At 40.0% G+C, this 16851-nt stretch overlaps 1 protein-coding gene across 2 annotated transcripts in view; it reads right to left on the reverse strand.

The window, feature by feature from the left end:
* Positions 1–16851, reverse strand: part of ADGB (androglobin) — a 67440-nt gene that overhangs the window by 23488 nt on the left and 27101 nt on the right. For both annotated transcript variants that reach the window (XM_082215197.1, XM_082215196.1), the window contains exons 14-23: positions 16745–16790; positions 14535–14700; positions 13048–13111; positions 10769–10871; positions 8949–9093; positions 7779–7893; positions 6472–6639; positions 5231–5366; positions 2878–3009; positions 1676–1769 (exon numbers count right to left, since the gene is read on the reverse strand). In XM_082215197.1, the coding sequence (XP_082071323.1) occupies positions 1676–1769; positions 2878–3009; positions 5231–5366; positions 6472–6639; positions 7779–7893; positions 8949–9093; positions 10769–10871; positions 13048–13111; positions 14535–14700; positions 16745–16790 (1169 nt within the window). The remainder of the gene's footprint in view (positions 1–1675; positions 1770–2877; positions 3010–5230; positions 5367–6471; positions 6640–7778; positions 7894–8948; positions 9094–10768; positions 10872–13047; positions 13112–14534; positions 14701–16744; positions 16791–16851) is intronic.

A 16851-nucleotide genomic window follows, 5' to 3' on the forward strand; every position in this document is an offset into this window, starting at 1 on the left:
GTTTGCAACTGGACTTAACTGTCAGGGGCCCTTTACCTTTTTATATTTTAAGAGCTGGCCAAACTAGAAATAGCATGGGAGATGCTCAAATGTATCTTTCAACATCTTTTTTCCTGCTAAAACCAGCTGTGGCGCCCCCACTATGGATCACGGCCAATCTAATTCACACATACACCAGCTGCTATTAGCTGTGAAAGGAAAGTGTGCTGTGGAGAGTGAAACTCATACTGTTTCTATGTATTTTACTGTCTGAAACGAATAGCAGTTCCCAGAGGGAGGATTTAGATTAGCAGTGTGACCCAAATCTAGCCCTACCCCCTCTCTGTGGTTGTTTTTGGAGAAGAATAAGATGTCGGGAGTTGTATTTCTGAATCTTTCACATCACATCTAATGTGGCCCTGAGGAGTAGCAGAAGTTCAAAGGGAAATTAAGATATGATCATGCAGCTTTATCACTGGACACAAGAAATATATTCTATACATTCTTTTAAAAACTACTTTCTCTGTATCAATGTAATAACTATGCTACCTCCAGGCTGGCATAGTTTAGGGATCCAATTCCGGGGCCTATCAGGAAAACAAAGGAACTTTGGATCCAGCGGGCCCAAAAGGGCTACCTTTTGTCTGCCTCTGCAGTACCCTGTTTCAGACATTATTGCTGGCTGGAGCTGAGCTGTCAACACAGAACAGATGTGTACATTGGAGAGGCAGTGTCTCAATCTGTGAGCAAGAAGAAACCTCTTGTGGATTCAAGTCACAAGTCTGTTCTTACTGAGCGGTGCAAAATCTATAAAGCCTCAAATGGCTCAGGACCAAAGTATGTTTCCTTTCCTCCTATGAACCAACCCAGTCCTTGCAATCATCATCTGAGGCCCTTCTTTCATGAGAGGTCTGGAGGGCGGCAACACAGGAATGGGCCTTTTCTGTGGTAAACTCCACACTTGTGGAATGCTCCCTCCAGGGAGGCGCCTGGCAAATCTACACCATCATAAACTGGGGGGGGGGGGGCTTGTTTTTGCTTGTTACTATGTTATGTATTTTTGTGCTTTTCTATTGTAATCCAGTCTGTGATCCTTGGGATGATGGGTAGAATAGAAATGTAATAAATAAAATTATAAATATATAATCCTTTTCCAATGATAAAAAAATTAAGAAACTTGGCTTCCACCTTATCAACTAACACAATTTGAAGACAACCATCTCTACTCAATCAGACTATAGCCCATGATTTGTAGATCTATTCATGCAGGGCTCAGTCATTTATCTGGGACAACAATCTGGTATCCTTAATACAGATGTGAATGTGGATCAATAAACAGAAGAGATGTTGCCCCATTTGCCAATTTGCACATAAAGGTAAAGGTAAAGGACCCCTGACAGATACATTATATTTAATTCTTCAGTAACAAATTGATGTAAAATTCATAGATTTTTTTTATCCTGAATATAAAGCAGAATAAAAATTGATTCAAGCAGGGTGTTCTTTAAATTTCACTTTTACATCTGAAAAACTAAATATAGGGATGCCCAAAACTGGGCTTCAGTACTTTCCCTATAGCACTTCCTCAGGGTCAGGTCAGTTTTTATGAGAGAAAATAAGGGGGGCAGAGGAGGTGTTGTGAGGCAAAACTTGGGATTTATATACGTGACCCTGCAGAAACCATACTTTGTATTACCTCAAAAATGTCAAAGAACATTGTTCAAAATTTGGCTCTATTAGAGCCCACAACTTTTGAAGTGTGTCTTTGACTTTAGTATTCTCCTTAGTACCTGAAAAATAAAAAGACAAATAAAAACAAATTTGGCTATTAGTAAATATTCAACATAGTTATCATTCCTAAACACTGTCATAAAGAAATAAGGTAAAATATAAAGCTCTGAGAGTAAGCAGAATGAAAGCATGTCTAGCTGAAAAGACTATCTAACCAACACTTCTGCAAGACATCATCTGAGTGTTAGGATATTTCCGTTCCACCTTAAAAGGGAGCAGGCTTTGTGAGTCACAGAGTCTGCGTATTTCCTGTTCACAGGAAGTTTATGTTTTCTATTGCTTTCGTTTCTCTCTCTGTGCCTGGACACTGAAGTAGGCAGTCATGTTTTTTCTTTGTTCTGACCAACGCTGAATAAACTTAAACAATGCTCTCCTGCATGCATCTTTCGCTGTGCATTATCTGCTGATAGAGCGTGCATCAGCTCTGGAATGTGGCAAGTTATTTCTGGAGCTCGTGTCGCTAATTGCTGATACTGCATGTCTACGGGAGATCGATGATCGCAACGGAGGCGACGTGGAGTCATGATGGACTTTGTCTCCCTGGCAGTATCCCAACACTGAGGACATCTGTAGCCAACAATGCCATGTTTTGTACAAATAAATAGCTTTTATGATATAATGACCAACTGCATTATACGAGCACTGTGGTAACTCCTATGGCATTCTGTGAATAATTCAAGATTCTAGGTGTCAAGATTGGGCCTTGCCCCCCCCCCCAATCCGAAAGTCAGGAAAATTATGTTTGGCAGCCATTTGGAAGTTCTATGTCTTTCCCACTCCTCATCTGGGCTTCTGTACAAAATCTTCCATCCAGATCCCTTTACAGGAATACCCAGATATATCACACCTGATATATCACACCATCAGTGGTGGACCGGAGTGACGCCTTGGTTCCTTCAGTCTGTTTCTGAAGCCCCAACCCGCCTTGCATGTAGGCCTCCATTAGCTAACTTAAATTTAGAGTTTTGGTGGGCTATCCCATCATCCTCCGTGGCTGGTTGAAGTCAAAGCAAATGGCTGCCTGCAAAGGAGGAAGGCGCCGCCCTGCTCCGTCCCGTAGGGGCTGTGTCAGGAAGCAACTGTCACTTCCCTCAGAAGAATCCTGACCTGGTTTTCTGCCATTCATTAGTAGCCGCACATAAGACCCTTTCCAGGCAGCTTGCAGTTTAACTGCAACTTTCTCCTCTTCAGGTGTGGGATCTTTGCTTTGCCAAGCAGAAACATTTACCTCTGTCAGCTCTAAAAAGAAATTAATACAAAAGTTACCTGCCTGTGAGATTACAATACTTACGTCGTGTCTACAAAAACTAACAATGGAGTGTTTTATTGTTTTATGATGAAATCCTATATACTAATACACATCTACAAGTGTGGATTCTTAGGCAGTCACACATAAGAGGGATCATTGCAACATTTGGTTGCAGTTCCCACTTGTTCATTACAATCCAGGAACCCAAAGAAAGCAGTCTAATGCAACATTGCTGATGAAAATATATGGTTCTGTACTGTTTCCCTGCAAAATGTTTTCAGGTAGCTGGATACTGCAGGACATTTACATGAATTTAGATCAGTTTGATAGATCTGAAACATTTTTCTCATCTAATGAATGTTTATTAGACCTTACGTCAGCAAGCTTAGTGCTGCATATATCAGTAAAAACCCAGATATGCCAGGCAGCAAATCAGAATGGTTGGCAGATTATGTGCCCGCCCCCACAGAGCCCACAACTGGCTGATTGCCTTTCCCTTCTGTTGCCTGCTGCCACCTCATTCTGCCCCTGCTCCCTCCTGCTCCCTATTTGCTGCCAAGAGTGGTGGTATGTACTCCATGACTTACTCTGGGGTATTTCCCCAGAGTAAGGTAATGTCAGTGAAATCTCCTAGATAGTGTCTGTACTACAGCTGAAAATTACTGCTTAAGTTGCCTTTTAAAAAAGAGGAAGATTTAAACAGTCATTTGCTGCCAATGGAGAAAAATGGCAGCCCAGAGCATCTCTGAGATGTCTTGCTTTAAGAAACGAGTCTTTTGTTGGAAGAGCGTGAATGGGAGGGAATGGTTGGTGGAGGGGAGGAAGAGGAGGGGAGCAGCAGAAACGGTGGTGGCATCTGCTGCCATCTCAGGTGGTGCAATATCTACTGTTGGTCCTGGTTAATCCTGATTGCCAAAAATGGAACCTCAATTTTCAGAGGCAATTGACTGCTAATTGTCAGATGCTAGGCACCAACCGGGATGCGGGTGGCGCTGTGGGTAAAACCTCAGCGCCTAGGACTTGCCGATCGCATGGTCGGCGGTTCGAATCCCCGCGGCGGGGTGCGCTCCCGTCCTTCGGTCCCAGCGCCTGCCAACCTAGCAGTTCGAAAGCACCCCCGGGTGCAAGTAGATAAATAGGGACCGCTTACCAGCGGGAAGGTAAATGGCGTTCCGTGTGCTGCGCTGGCTCGCCAGATGCAGCTTGTCATGCTGGCCACGTGACCCGGAAGTGTCTGCGGACAGCGCTGGCTCCTGGCCTATAGAGCGAGATGAGCGCACAACCCTAGAGTCTGGCAAGACTGGCCCGTACGGGCAGGGGTACCTTTACCTTTAGGCACCAACCACAGTAGTGGCTTGTAACTTCCCGGAGCTTGGCCTGGCAACTATTGGAGATAAAGCACTAGCTAAACAAAGTACTTAGTTTTGTTCCAGGATGACCTCAAACAGACAGCACGGACAGTTTCATCCTCCACACTAGATGCAATGCATTTACACTTTAAGTCTGGGAACATAAAATGCAAATTGATTTTTGTATTGAGTGCTAGACTTATGTCTTGCAAGCTTAGGTAAGTGATGTGCTGTTCTCCTAGTGTCAAATGCTAATTAAAACTGAAATCCAATTAAAGTTTAAGAACATATATAAGACTGATTTTTTTGTAGGTGTTGCAGAGCATTTGAATGATTGAAGTGCTGTAGAAATGGGAAAAGGATGTAGCTCAGTGCTAGAGCATATACTTTGTATGAAAAAGCTGCCAGGTTTGATCTCTGGCATCTCCACATACAGATATAAAAGACACCTGCCTGAAATCTTGGAAAGCTGCTGTCAGTCAGTGTCAGCAATACTGAGCTAGATGGAACAATGGTCTGTCTAGAGAATCAACAATGTTCAAGTGCCCCAAAAGTTGGGATCAAAGATGGGTAAACTTCAAGAGTATCACACAAAAACCAAACAAGTTCAATGGCATAAAGGTGTGCTGATACAGAATTAAAGTTAGCAGCATCATGTTAGCTCTGATGTATGAAGTTCAAAAAATCTGTAGGCTCCATCAGTTATATGAGAGAATACCACGTAAGAATTTGGTGTCTGGTTTGTTGTGTTAAAAATGGCAGGACAGCTCAACATTCAGCAGAATTTTTCTGTAATGGTATCTTCTTAATAGATTATTTAAAAATAAATATTGCTGGTACATTATTCATGTTTTCCATATACCTGAGGAGTCTGTGTCTTCAACAGACACATCACTGTCTTTAAAATCCAAAGTGAAACATCTGTAAGCAAATTTATAGTTGAGAGGAACATTCCCCAATGTCTGTTTTATCAAATGCCAAAAAGCATTATTGAAAGCCTAAAATGTAAAAGAGAAATGGACAGTAAATTATTATAAATAAATGTTCAAATATTTTCTACTAATGATTTTCAGAGGAAAATATTACCAAACACATACCCCAACCTGTATATTTGACTACTAGATAGAGTGGATTTGTAGAATCTATAAAATGGCTCACTCCAACTAAATGAATTTTCCTTTTGATATTTCAAACCAGCCACATAATGTGATCACTATCTTAAGATATGATGGCATATAAACAGTATGTTTTCAGAGGATCAGATATCTGCCTAGTGACATTATTGTTTCCAAAATATTTAATTGCATAAGCAACCAGAACAAACAAATGTATCTTTTCAACATCAGTCAAAGGTTGGGGACAATTCAGATTTGGGGGCATTGTGGTGTTTGAACAACTGACAACCCAGCAGCAGCAGCAGAAGCAGCAACAACAACAGTTAGCTGAAAGCTATATCCAAAGTCAAAGTATTTTGTCTGAGAAAAGGGCAGTTCAACAACATGTTAGGTACTGCAACATGGGCAGAATGATCCTAAGGCTTGCACAGCCATAGCTAAAGGGCAGTCCTTTAAGATAAGAGGAACGCAGCTGCTCAGTGGAGCTTATTGTAATTGTTTCTAGAACTCATATTTCACTTTCTCATTATTTATATAATGTACTGAAAATTAGGGAGTGGAGATCTGTTCTGAAGACAAGGCTGTTGATCTCATCCATTCTTCACTGTGTCTGCATAATTTGAAAAATGGCACAAGACCATAATTTCATTTACAGAGTGTCCAAGGATCACCTCAGTCCAACAGCACAGCTGCTGATTCTATGCTCTTATGTCACTAAGGAGCCAGAGAACAGGCATCAGTGTGATTATTGGTTCATACCATCCAGAATACGGGGTTAGATTTCTTGTCAACACTGAGGAAAATCTAGACTTTTCAAACTATCTGATGTGAAATTCACAAGAGCATGTTTACAGGAATTCATGGGAGACAACCTAAACTTTCATTATCAGGAGTTTCAGCTAATGGGCTGCACTAGAAAACAATCATTTGGAAAGCACAATATATTCTGCATGTTAACAGAAGGATAAGATTCTTCTTGTTTTTTTACCTTAAAGTGTTCTCTAGTTGTTCCTGGAGCACACAGGCCAGGAGGACAATGTGTTGCTTCCAGTGTCTTTATGGCCGCGGGAAGGTTTTCTGCATTTCCAAAATTCAGTATCACATTTCCAATGGCTTTCATGATAGTGGTGGCTTGTTCTATGAACCGATAGCTTTCCTGAAGAGAAAATACATAAACTACCATTAGTCAGAAATATTAAAAATATATCACTATTTCAACAACATGCACATGGTCAATTCATTAGGAATTACTGAAGCACTAAACCTATGCTAGTGACTATTACATTCATATGTAATTACTATGAGGTTTTTTTTAATGTCCCTGGGGAGAGGAAAGAGAGTTCCACATAAAGAATCATTTGAAAAATCTATGAATTCAATATACCGTATTGGCCAGAATATAAGCCGCACTTGCAAATAAGCCGCACCTTTAAAATCTGGCTGCTTGGGAGAGGCTTGGGAGCCACGGACGGGGTGGGCGCCATTGCCCCGTGCTCCCGGGCTGCTCTCGGGGGGGGGAGGGAGGGAGCCGTGCTGCTTTGCCGGTGCAGTAAGGTTGCGAATATAAGCCGCACCTTAACTGTTCACGATCGGAAGTTGGAAAAAAAGTGTGGCTTATTTTTGGGCCAATACAGTAGATCAGATCAGGAACCACAGAAACCTAAATATAGTGAAGAAACAAAAGGGGTGGAACTACTGAATGAAGACTGAGCATGCTCAGTGGGTATGGAATGCTGTCTGTCTGCTAGAGGAAAACTTAGAAAAGCAGGAGATGAGTGGAGAAAGAATAGAATGTCTGGAACCATGAACAGAAGGACTTTACCCTGTAACTTCACTTGTATAAATGTATTTGCTAGCTCTGTTAAACCTACAAAGAAAATCCTCTAGAAAGAAAATCCAGCAGAAATTGAACCACAACTACTTTTTTGAAGAGCTAGGTAAGATCCTCGTGGAGCTCAGTCTGTAGACATTTTGCAGAATTTTCTCCCTGTATGATTTGGAGAAAAAATGCTGGGCACTTACCTTTGGCCATCAGTGGGGCCTGCAACCAAATTTCAAAACTGCATAAGCAGTTGTATGTTTTAGCATTATTTTGTGATGATGCAAGTGTCTTCCAGATTCTGCCCATTTTAAAATTAAATTGCAGGATTATTATGGATCTGTGATTTTTTCCATTCAGAAACAGACTATGTACTTCTCGAACAAAACTTTAACTTCAATAGGAATTAAAACTTGACAATGAACATTTGTTTCTCCCAATGGGAATATAGCTCCAGTTGTTATGGTAACAAATACCTTTTCAAGATTTGGCAGGACAATATCCTCTTCACCAAACACACATGGGACCATGCTACAAAGATGGATATGGTGCCCTACAGGAGAGCTCGCAGTGAAGAGTAACACATGGCGCCTACATTTAAAATAAGCACACTAATGAACAAAGAAACTAAAACATTACAGAAATTCTAAACAGTCAGTGTAAGTAAAACCCTCTTGTCGCTTTCATTATTTATTGCTTGGTTCTCAAAACATTTAATGTATAAAGGAAAGAAGGCTCTAAGACTATTTGGTGGACCACATGTGTTTGTACACCTTAAAAAAAAGTTATATGTGAAAAAGTGCTAAGACTTGTTGGCATTTCATCCACCCACTAGCAAATAAATATGTAGCTTATTTTGCAAAGTAAGTAACCATAGCCATCTTCTTCCTCGTGCAAGAACAGATGCCTCAGGTGGGAGTTGAGCTCTCCCTTGTGGCTGAAACTGAGGTGAGAATCAGAGAGTTCCTGGTATAAAGCTGAGCTCAGAGCAAGGCACATGAGAAGAGATGAGGGACTAGTGAGACAACAACAATGACAGCCAGGGAGGGAAACTACCATGAAGACACTCCACCTTAGAAAAACACACACATACAAAACTGACAAAAATAACAAATGGATTAGAAAGAAGAGGCCAGAAAGGCAGCACAAGCTGTGTGAAATCAAGAAATCAGATTGTGGCTTTCCAAGGGAGAGGCACACAGCAACTTCTTTGAAAATGTCAACATTTCCTGTCTGCAAGCACAGGGAGGAACAAGATCCCAGTTGGAAGGGTCCTGTTGCCCACTAGAAAACAGAGAGTTCCTCTGCTGAGGCTTGGCCCTACCATGAATTAATTTATTTAAATATTTAAAACTGTATTTTTCATAAAAGATACAGCAAGGGGGTATACAACATACAAAGTGACAATAGCTTTGATAAAAGCATAAAGGTGTGTTTATTTATTTAAATATTGAGGTAGCGTAAAAATAAATGCTTATTTCTCAGCCTCAGTAACTCCATGGAAACAATGGCACTGACCTATTTTACAGGATTGCTGTGAGGATTAGAAAATCTGAGAAGGTGTGTAAAGAATTATTTAAAGCACTATTGTAAAGCACTATTGCTATGCCTCCTGGATCAAAAGGGTGTAGCAGACTGGCACATACCCAGCAGGAAGACTTATCACAGCAGCTTTAGTGGCATATGTATGGATCTTCAGGATTAATTGTCCTGGTGCCAAATTTTTCCATGAGAATTTTTCAACCATGAGTAATCCCTTGGGCAAAACATGGCCTTCTTTTTGTGCACTTGCTATAAAATAAAAATGTACAGATAACTTGTTTTTTTTAATCACCAAAATGTAACCATTTCCAACATCTTTGCATATGCTGAGGATTTTATTTATACCCTGCTCATCTGGCTGAGTTGCCCTATCCACTCTGGGCAGCTTCCAACACATAAAACATAAAAAAGTCAAACATTAAAAACTTCCCAATACAGGGCTGCCTTCAGATGTCTTCTGAAAGTTGTTCTTAGATGTAACCTGTAGTTTGTTGCTTGTAAACCTCATAGAACATGATTTATATCTTATAAATATCAGCAGGCAGTCTTTCAAGAGAGCAGACAATAAAACAAAAGGAAAGGAGGAAGCTCATCAACCTTTTCCTTTCTGCCTATAACATGTTAAGTCAAGTTGCCAGGGACATCAAATAATTAAAATTTGTAAGCAGTTCTACTAAGAAACAATGAAACACTCAAATCCTACTGTCAAATACTGGTGTGGTTGCTCGAGAGTAAACAGGCAAGACTCCGACCTGTCTTTTCCAGGCTTTATTCTTGGTGCAAACTCTTTACAGTGAAGAGCGCCGTAAGTTCATGTCTGGCTCAATCGCTAGCAGAATCTGGGAGTGGTCGGTTTTTGTAGCTCCCCCAGCATAAAAGTCGCGTCACCCCCAGCCTTTTCCGCCCCTCCCTGCGCCGAAATCTACTGCACAGAACGGGTGCTGGCAAGGGCCTCTCCGGTTTGCTCAGGCTCGGTGTTGAGGCTCTCCCTAGCATCCCCTGGTCTCTGCACCTCTTCTCCACTGGAAGTGGGGCTTTCCTCCTCACCGGAAGAGGAATTGTTTCGCAAGATTTCCGGAGGCTCCCTATAACACAACTGCCCTTCCATCTCTCGCCTCTGAGCTGATGGCAGTTCCCTGACACCTACATATGTCTACCACTAAGATTCTTACTTCAGGTACATGAACAAAGAGTCTAACATGTTTCTCTTCTACACCTTCTTGAACAGGTAAAATCTTGAATATGCAAGGAGTGAGGAACATGCTATGTTACCCTCTCCAGGTCTCGGGTAATGAGATGCCTCTTGTGGTGGACAACAAACCAAACCCAAGGCAATGATAGGAAACAGAGTAGACTGGTCCTTCACAGGTTTCCTTGAGCCTCGTGTGCACTGTACTAATGCTGAAGGGACTATGTGTTCTATGTGCCTTCCTTAAAACCTAAAACAGAAAGCTTAATAGTTGTGTGGACTGGGAAAGGAAGCTCTAGGAGATTAATGTAGGGCAAATGGTAGGGACAGTGGTGAACAGAGCAAGCAGGGCTGCAGACCCTAGAACTCCAGTAACAACTGAGCCACATGTAAGGCATTTTTATTCTGACATATGCCTTGAGGCTGTTTTCATTTGCAAATTATGGCAAACCATAAAAGCAGCCTCAAATTATTATGAAGAGGATGGAAGTTGATTGAACTTTGATTTGTTTGTTAATAACATGTGCAGTTCTACTACAGACTCTGGGCTTAAGAACAATTAATTGCATCCAAGACTTTCACCACACACTCGTAAAATTAGAAAGTTGTGAGTCAAAATAGGAGAAGATCACAAATACTGCAGCTCTGACAGAGTTCTATCTTTGAATACCTCTTTGTGAAGAAAATCACAAGAATCAATACTTGCCTTACCTATCTATTTGATACTGATCTTACCTCCTGATTCCCCCCAGTGTACTAATGCAGAAAAGCTAACCAGGATATCAGTAGGCTTCAAACTATCTACAGATAAATAATATACAATACGATCGTCCACCATCTGTAAGGAAAAAAAGAGTATCCATGTTTATTATTTATCTAGTGTTGGAGCAACTAGTATTTGACAGCATTTGAGTTATATTTTAAACACCGTTTTTCAAATCAGTGTATGATATAAAGTGAACAATGAAAGGTCATCAAGCAAAACCTTAGGTTTTGCTTCCCTATAACATTTAGTTTCTATTTTAATCTACTGAAAAAAGTTAAGTTTATCCTAAGAATAATTTTATGTATGGCTTCCTACAAGGGCTGTTCATTAAAGATTTTCCCTGACCCACTTCTGTTATTGTAGGAAGATGAAATTGTACATGTATACATCTCTCCATAGGTAATGTGGTAATTTGTAGCTGCATAAAGCAATGGGAGAAGTGTGTGACTCTTGCTGGTAGCTATGTAGAGAAGGACTAATAACTGTGCCCAGTTTCGTTTGCCTCAGTCCAAAGGAAGTACATCAGGGGAAATCTTTAATGAGCGCTCTTCGTAAACTACTGGTCTAAATATTTTAAAAGAGAAGACACAAAAGCTAGTTAATATGATGAAGAAATGGGTTCAGGACTTCTGCAACTATATTTTACTTAATTAGCACAAAATACTTAAACACAACACAAGTCTCCTCTCCATTTGCCCCCCAAAATTGGCCCTGAGGGGGTCAGGAGAATCCCAGAACAGTATGAGTGAGAGGAGAAAGGGATCATTCCATCTGGCAGGCTGAAATGCTTGTCCTGCTGGAGCAATCACCTTAGTACAACACTGAATTCTTTCCCATGTATTGGTCCAGAATGTGCAACTTGCTTTAAAAATGTAGAACAAACGAACTTCTCCTCAATTTCTTCTAGGCCTTAGGGTACAAGGGGTACTTGAACTGGCTGAATGCCTAATAACTTTATTTCACTGTATTCCAAAATGTTTTGGATCCACAGAAAATTCCACATCAGTGGACTGGGATAAGTTGATATTCCTACCCCCATTCCTCTGGCAGCTTCCAACTCCCAGAAAGTTTATAATGAGAATCAGGGGACCCAGTTAAATGGGGTAGGCTGTGGCATGGGGTGGGGGGAGGGAGATCACAGAAAACCAGACAGTAGCATCTGGGGAAACTCAGCCAGATGGGCGGGGTATGTATGTATAAATAAATAAATAAATAAATAAATAATAAAGTTATTATGTTGAAAGCCTCTATAATAGTAGTTGCTTGGTGACATGCTCAGAGAGGGAAGAGAGGTGATCACTTTGAAAAGGTATTAGGCGGGGCCTAAATCATGTAAATTCATTCTGATTGGACTGGGTGATAGAAGACTCTGATTGTACAGAAATTCTAGAGTGGAGGTGTCAATAGTCAGGAAAGGAGTTGAAAAATGGTCAGTTAAGGAGTTGGGGAAAGACAGGGAAATTGGAAGGGAAAGTTGAGTCCCAAATATTAATACCCAGTGTGTTTTTAATACTCCATCTGGTGAAAACCAGGAGAAGGGAGCTGGTGACTGAGTAGGTCTAAGAGGCTGCACTATGTAAAAGTCTTAACAGAGGAAGGTTGCACAAGCAGGTTTTTTAAGCTGGCTAAACTGTCTAAGCAACTAGAGGAATTTGGTTGGTCAGAGGCAGATTGACTCAAGTAACTGGACTGGGTTGTGGCTGCATTTGACTGGGGTGGAGGTTTAGGGATTTGGCCTGAGGTAAAAGTCACTTATCAAGTACCTTTAAGACCCCGATGTAACTATTAGTATTCCTTTGTGCACAGTATCCCTTTTAATTAACCAATGATCTTAGTTAAAAGTTCATCATATCTCTCGTGTTGTTGTCCAGCTCATGTGTTAGCCTACTATACTATACAAACTACAAAGAGGTTTCAAAGTATTCTGAGTGAATTGATGGCACAGGAAAAATTAAAAAATACAATTATCTAAACTTGTGTTTATACAAAATGAGGCTAAGGGAACTAGTTTCCCTGTCAAACTGAAATTCTGCAGTATCTCTGATCCCAAAGTATCATGATAACATTGTTTTTAATGTCTGTCATTTATATTTTAGGATTTGTATCAATTATTTCTCTGCTAGGTTTTTGTAGACAGTAACATTTTACTGGCGAATGCAAATGTTTACAGAATGGATACAAAACTGGGATTCACAATGCCGTTATAGTTTACAAAGAGATGAATAAATCATGTAGTCAGTGCACTTACTCTAAAATCTGACTTCTGATAGGTGTAGCTATAGGTATTTGGCTTGTGGAAAACATACAAATTCCTAAGGAAAGCAAACATTATTATTTTAGCATTAATTATACAGAAACCTCTCCCTCACACTGTGCATCACATTTTACTGAATTATAAGACAACTGAAACAAACCATCAGGATTAATTGAACAGTTACTCAGTATGTTATTATCATCTAGCAATAGAAGTTAACTTCCAAATTACTTGACAGCTTCTGAAATTGAAAATGTGAATAATCTGTCACCATTCTGAACTGCAAGTAGTAATTAATTCTAAGTTTCCATTGTTCATTTAGGCTACAATCCTGTACTCCATTGCTGAGAGTAAGCCCCATGGAATTGAATGAGACTTGTTTTTTAATTGATGTGCATAGGATTGCACAGGTAGTTGTGGTTGAAGCCAAGATAGAACTCTTCCATTACACCTTTATCATGTTCAGGTTGAATTTAGGATGTTTATGAGCATCAAATCTGATGTAAAAAATATAACCACGTGCTTAAGATTTTCCTAAATGCTAAAAAGTTATGTGAAAGGACCTTTTTACTTGTACATTTTTTTCATTTCACCATAACTGTGTTTTCATAAATAAAATAATATTTGGCATTTCAAGTCATTTATGTATGAAGGAAGAATGTGTCCAGTGAGTCATTCTTATGTCCAGGAGACATAGAACCAAAAACCAATGTGAAAGCATGTTCAAAGAACCTGGTTTCAGGAATGGGGCAGCAAGAGGCAGAATGGCAAGAACTGCAAGGGACCAAGAGCTCTGTGTGGAGGAAGTAAAATGGAGCTTGCAAAGGTGTTTTTGTAACCAACCAGACAGGCCTACAGACCTATGGGCTGAAATGACATCTGTGACCTTATGGGTGTAGCAATTGGGTATGTGCAGCTTGTTTTCTAAGGAACAATGGAGAGGGGATGCTAGGAGTTTGGCAACTGCTTTTGAAGACAATTATTCTGGAAAATTGATGTTACATTTATTAAAGAAGGTTATCAGACATCACAGAAATCTCTTACTGGGCAACATCCATTGTTGCATGAGCGGACTTTTGCTTGCACAATGGGACTTCCCCGTTTTCTCTGCCATCATATGCTCCCCAAATCTACTCCAGGGGGGTCCCTGAACCATCAAGAACAGCTTTTGAATGTCTGCAGGGGACTGCAGAGGGAAGGAAAGGAAGGGGAAGTTCTGTCACACCAGTAGAAGTCCATTCTCCTAGTGGTGGCCACCACCGGACACCATCCATTGTCTTAAAGAAAATACAGAAAATTGCTAGGAATCATCAGATGGCAGATTTATAAGAAAATCTGCTGAATTTCTAGTATGCACCACAGGGACTGAGAATGCCTTTTGTGTAGCAGCCATGAGTCACCTACGCAAATTTGAAGGATAATTTGGAAAAGTCCACAAAAGAAGATATAGCCTCTGTAACAATAATAAAAGCATGCCTTACTGAAAACTAACACAGAAATCTTCATAGTCCATCCATATTTCCTTGGAGATAGGGCTCTTTTCTGATTCAATCTCTTCCTGAGATTTATTTCCTAACTGGTTATTAGCAGGTTCTGTTGATTCTGGCATTGGAGCTGCTTCACTACTTATTTTTTCAGTCGATTCCTCTGCACAGATAAGGGAGAAAAAAAAGATGTCCTTAAGTTTACACTCAGAAATGAAAGACTATATTCTACTGGTAAAGTTGAGAAACATAAACAGGACAAAATTATCCTAGTAATTTATCATAAAGCAACTTAGCAATACTGTATATGTATACCCGTAACAGCCTAAATCTTCACTGATTGCTGTGAAGCTGCATGCACTACAAAGGCAAATGCTTTGAAGATAAATGGACTGAACTATTCTTTCTTCTCTTAAAAAGGTAAAGAAAGGAGAGAGATTGAATTTCTAACTCCCAGAAAGCAGCACAGTAAGGCAGCCTTATTTAACCTGGTGCCCTTCCGATATTTTGGAATACAACTCCAATCAGTCCCAGCCAGCAACACTGTACAAAACATCTGAAAGGTACTAGGTTCGGAAGGGCATGTTTGTCTAGCAACATAAGCACAGATGAACTATCAATACATCAGAAGGGAATTCTCAAAAGCAGAGAAGCATTTTTTTGAATATATACCAAGACAGCTGCAAAATAATGACTGAATCAAGGAGGATTTGTCCATAACCCCTTGAAAGAGGACCCCCAAACCAACATATTGCTTGCATACTGAAGATTTCATACATCTTCAAAAAGAAGAAATAAATTATTTGAAGACTGTGAATTGAAATGAAGGTTGTGAAGCTGTGAACCCTTTAAACCCAATTCACACAAAAAACTGAATAAATGAAAACATAATGGTTATGCTTCACCTCTAGAGGGCTCTCTAGGTTAGCCCTGAAGCGTGCCGGCAACGAATGCTTCTCTGTTTTACCTAATCTCTAGTAAAGAAGTTGCCGAATACAGGGTTGTCAATGCACATCCTTGAAACTATCTTATACACCATATTTTAAAATAATCTGTTTTTAAGAGACAAGCCCAACTGAAGTTCTGGAAGCATTGTGCTCCAAGAAGCCAGTCTGTGCTAACTCTGATAAGAAGGGAGCTGAACAACATTTCCCGGATCAATATGACAACCTGAATTTAGTTAACAGACTTTTGCAATTCACTAGTGTTTGTTGCAGGTTTTGGCTCAAAGTATTGAAATACATTTTTAAATGTGTATTTTGAGAGAAAGCAAGTTAAGAAATGCAGATTTTGACAGAAAAGGCCTATTTAATACACCCCCCCCCAATACAGATTAATGTGGAGATGCAATAAATGTTATTATAAGTGAACATAAGAAAAGGTGACACAGAACAGAAATAAACAACCATCCATCCCTACTTATGGTAGGTTACTGCTATGTGATGTTTCTGCAGTTATATGATAACACAATGTGAAATATTAACACACATGCTCTTTTGAGTTACAGGTAGGTAGCCGTGTTGGTCTGCCATAGTCAAAATAAAAAAATTCCTTCCAGTAGCACCTTAAAGACCAACTAAGTTAGTTCTTGGTATGAGCTTTCGTGTATCTGAAGAAGTGTGCATGCACACGAAAGCTCATACCAAGAACTAACTTAGTTGGTCTTTAAGGTGCTACTGGAAGGAATGCTCTTTTGAGAGAGAGAAGTACTCATGTACTTTGTGCATGTTTTGACAAAGTTCACAAAGCATTAAAAGAGACTAGGTATTATTAAGAGGGCTTCAGAGAACACAGAGCTTTAGCATTTGGGAGTGTGATATAGGATTGGTTCACATGTAAACCAAACCATCCATGGTTTAGCATAGTTTCCCCCAAACTGAGGCTCTTTAAATGTATTGGACTACAATCCTATCACCCCCCATAAGCAAAGTCAATGGTCAGAGATTATGTCACCTATAGTCCAAAATTATTGGAGGGAAATACTAGTTTAATGTGATGCAATATTAGAAATTCCTTTTTACCAACTGCTTATTTCTCTGGCAAGTTTTCATTGCTGTTCTCCCCCTATAATTTTGCATTGTAAGACACCTTGGAACTAGCTATTTATAGAATTTTTACTTCATTTATAGCTAAATAACTGAATGAATGAATGAATGAATATTTTCCTATTCAGTAGAGAATTCATTATTCACAATCATATTAGTTACCTTTGGTGGATCCTTCCATAGTATGTGGTGCAGCTAAAGTAGATTCCTGCAGAGTGGGGAAAAGTTTGTTTAGAACAATACTGACAAAATAGCAAAAAGCAAAATAA

This window comes from Podarcis vaucheri (assembly GCF_965113315.1).
Source record: "Podarcis vaucheri genome assembly, chromosome: 3".
In the NCBI taxonomy this organism is placed as follows: Eukaryota; Metazoa; Chordata; class Lepidosauria; order Squamata; family Lacertidae; genus Podarcis; species Podarcis vaucheri.